The 3,246-nt window shown below is 45.7% G+C and overlaps 1 protein-coding gene across 1 annotated transcript in view; it reads left to right on the top strand.

Annotated features, from left to right (window-relative positions):
* rce1 (Ras converting CAAX endopeptidase 1) overlaps window positions 1-3,246 on the top strand; it is an 18,790-nt gene that overhangs the window by 8,428 nt on the left and 7,116 nt on the right. Inside the window, exon 5 of the mRNA XM_015403642.1 lies at window positions 2,694-2,861. Within this exon, the coding sequence (XP_015259128.1) occupies window positions 2,694-2,861 (168 nt within the window). The remainder of the gene's footprint in view (window positions 1-2,693; window positions 2,862-3,246) is intronic.

Raw genomic sequence — 3,246 nt, 5'->3', positions numbered from 1 at the left:
CATGTTAGCACACCATTCTCGCGCAGCATGTTAGCACACCATTCTTGTGAAACATGTTAGCACATAATGCTCCAGCTGCATGTTAGCACACCATGCTCCAGCTGCATGTTAGCACACCATTCTCGCGCAGCATGTTAGCACACCATTCTTGTGAAACATGTTAGCACATAATGCTCCAGCTAAATGTTAGCACACCATGCTCCAGCAGCATGTTAGCACACCATTCTCGCGCAGCATGTTAGCACACCATTCTTGTGAAACATGTTAGCACATAATGCTCCAGCTGAATGTTAGCACACCATGCTCCAGCAGCATGTTAGCACACCATTCTCGCGCAGCATGTTAGCACACCATTCTCGCGAAGCATGTTAGCACATAATGCTCACGCTGCATGTTAGCACACCATGCTCCAGCAGCATGTTAGCACACCATTCTCGCGCAGCATGTTAGCACACCATTCTTGTGAAACATGTTAGCACATAATGCTCACGCTGCATGTTAGCACACCATGCTCACGCAGCATGTTAGCACACCATGCTCGCGCTGCATGTTAGCACACCATGCTCGCGCTGCATGTTAGCACACCATGCTAATCCAGCATGTTAGCACACCATGCTAATCCAGCATGTTAGCACACCATGCTAATGCAGCATGTTAGCACACCATGCTAATGCAGCATGTTAGCACACCATGCTCGCGCTGCATGTTAGCACACCATGCTCGCGCTGCATTTTAGCACACCATGCTAATGCAGCATGTTAGCAAACCATGCTAGTGCAGCATGTTAGCACACCATGTTAGTGCAGCATTATAGCACACCATGTTAGTGCAGCATTATAGCACACCATGCTCCAGCAGCATGTTAGCACACCATTCTCGCGCAGCATGTTAGCACGCCATTCTCGCGCAGCATGTTAGCACACCATGCTCCAGCAGCATGTTAGCACACCATGCTCCAGCAGCATGTTAGCACACCATGTTAGTGCAGCATGTTAGCACACCATTCTCATGCAGCATGTTAGCACACCATGCTCGCGCTGCATGTTAGCACTCCATGCTCGCGCTGCATGTTAGCACACCATGCTCGCGCTGCATGTTAGCACACCATGCTCGCGCTGCATGTTAGCACAACATGCTAATCCAGCATGTTAGCACACCATGCTCGCGCAGCATGTTAGCACACCATGCTCGCGCAGCATGTTAGCACACCATGCTCGCGCAGCATGTTAGCACACCATGCTCGCGCTGCATGTTAGCACACCATGCTCGCGCTGCATGTTAGCACACCATGCTAATGCAGCATGTTAGCAAACCATGCTCACGCTGCATGTTAGCACACCATGCTCGCGCAGCATGTTAGTGCTGCATGCCAGTCCAGCATGTTAGCCTAGCATTTTAGGTCATCATGTTAGTGCATCATCTTAGCGTGTCATGTTAGCGCAGCAAGCAAGTATCATTTGCTGCTTCTAAACTAGGATCAAGTCTTAACTTCAGACGCCTGGAAGCTTCAGTTTGGCATCAAACAAACATTAAAACCAGATCCAGGGTCAAAGTTCACAGCAGAAACTAAACTGGAACAGTTCCTGCAGAATAAACCTGAAAACCTGCAGTAGTTCATCTCAGCGCTCATTCAGCAGCTCTCAGTCTTTGGTCTGTAAACAGATTGATGTTGGAGGAAACCTGCAGACCTTCCTCTCTGTTAGCCCTAGGCTGGAGCTCTATCATCCTGAACACAATCAGAGGCAAATCAAAGACCCGCCCTTCATTCTCATTGGTCGGTGGGAAACTATTATAATTAACTAAATATCTGATGTTAAAATGCGACATAAGTTAACCTTCCTTTATGAAATAGTCCACAACGATTTCTCTGTTCCTTGAATCCTCCCTGCAGGCGTCTAATTTAACCAGACAGACGTAGTCAGCGGGATTAGCGGAGCGTCTGTGATCCAGGCGGAGCGATGATCAGCTAAATATTTTAATGCAAACCCAGATTATAAGAATATTTCCGTAATATTTCTATCCTGCTTTGTAATTCAGGACTGAATCATTAGCAGCTTCAGTCTAACCTCAGCAGGTCTCCTCTGCTCTCTCTGCTCTTAGTCAAGGCAGAACCCTGAGCTGCCTGACAGACGGCGCTGAGGGAAGCAATAAAAATGGGACGACTGCTGCTTTCACTGCAAGTCCCTGAACTCAGCATAAAGTCACCAGGTTGTCTCTAACCAGGCATCCTTCTCTGCTCAGAGCAGCTAGCTGTAGCCACCTGTTAGCTGCACTGCAGGAAGTGCTGGGGTTGTTTTTTTTTTTTTTTCAAAATAAAGCACATTTGAATATTTCACTGTTTTTCAAACTCAGATTCTGATTAGAATACGTGAGTATTATACAGTCTACAGTCTGCTAAACTAGAAGCTCTACATCTTTTTGGGATATAATTTATTCTGAAGGTTTGGAGGCTTTTATTTTGGTGACAGTGGCTGCATGTTCTTCGTGTTGGTTCTGGTATCAAAGCATTAAACCTGCTGCAGGATTAGTTACTAATTAGTTACTAAAGATAGTTACTAATTATAATTAGTTACTAATGATAAAAGACCATCTGAAGCTTTTTTTGGCTGCAGCTGCTTCTAAGAACTCTGGTTTATTTCTGCTGCTGTTTGACAGGATTGTACTTTAATAACGTTAATAACCCCCTCCCCCAGACCCCTGCTTCTGGACGCTGTGCTTCAGCGACATGCGCTGGCTGAGGAACCAGGTGGTGGCGCCGCTGACGGAGGAGCTGGTGTTCAGAGCCTGCATGCTGCCCATGCTGGTGCCGTGCGCCGGCCCCTTGACCGCCATCTTCACCTGCCCCCTGTTCTTTGGAGTCGGTGAGACAAACTGTGATGTAAAGCTGTTCATAGTCCAGATTCAGCAGAGATCAGGAAAACGTCCTGGTTTCTGAGTAAATATGGCCGCTGGGTTTGTTGATCTGTCTGACCACATAAAGACCCACCTGCACCAGAAGCACGATCCTTATCATCAACCAGTTATACATCTGTGTCGCCCTCCATTTTATTTATAAAAAAGACCAAAATGAAATTTTTCCTCTTAAATTAGTAGCTTTAAATCTGAAAATAAAAAGTTTAAATCACTGCATAGATTCTTTTAAAACCTCTTTTTCAAACAAACATGTTCTTCTTTTAATCAACAATGGAATAAAAATTCAGTCCATAAAATTTTAATTGGAGTACATTTTTATCAAAATTGTGACAT

Source organism: Cyprinodon variegatus, unplaced genomic scaffold (genome assembly GCF_000732505.1).
Source record: "Cyprinodon variegatus isolate N-32 unplaced genomic scaffold, C_variegatus-1.0 Scaffold1533, whole genome shotgun sequence".
Lineage (NCBI taxonomy): Eukaryota > Metazoa > Chordata > Actinopteri > Cyprinodontiformes > Cyprinodontidae > Cyprinodon > Cyprinodon variegatus.
This window is presented reverse-complemented; position numbering and strand designations above follow the sequence as displayed.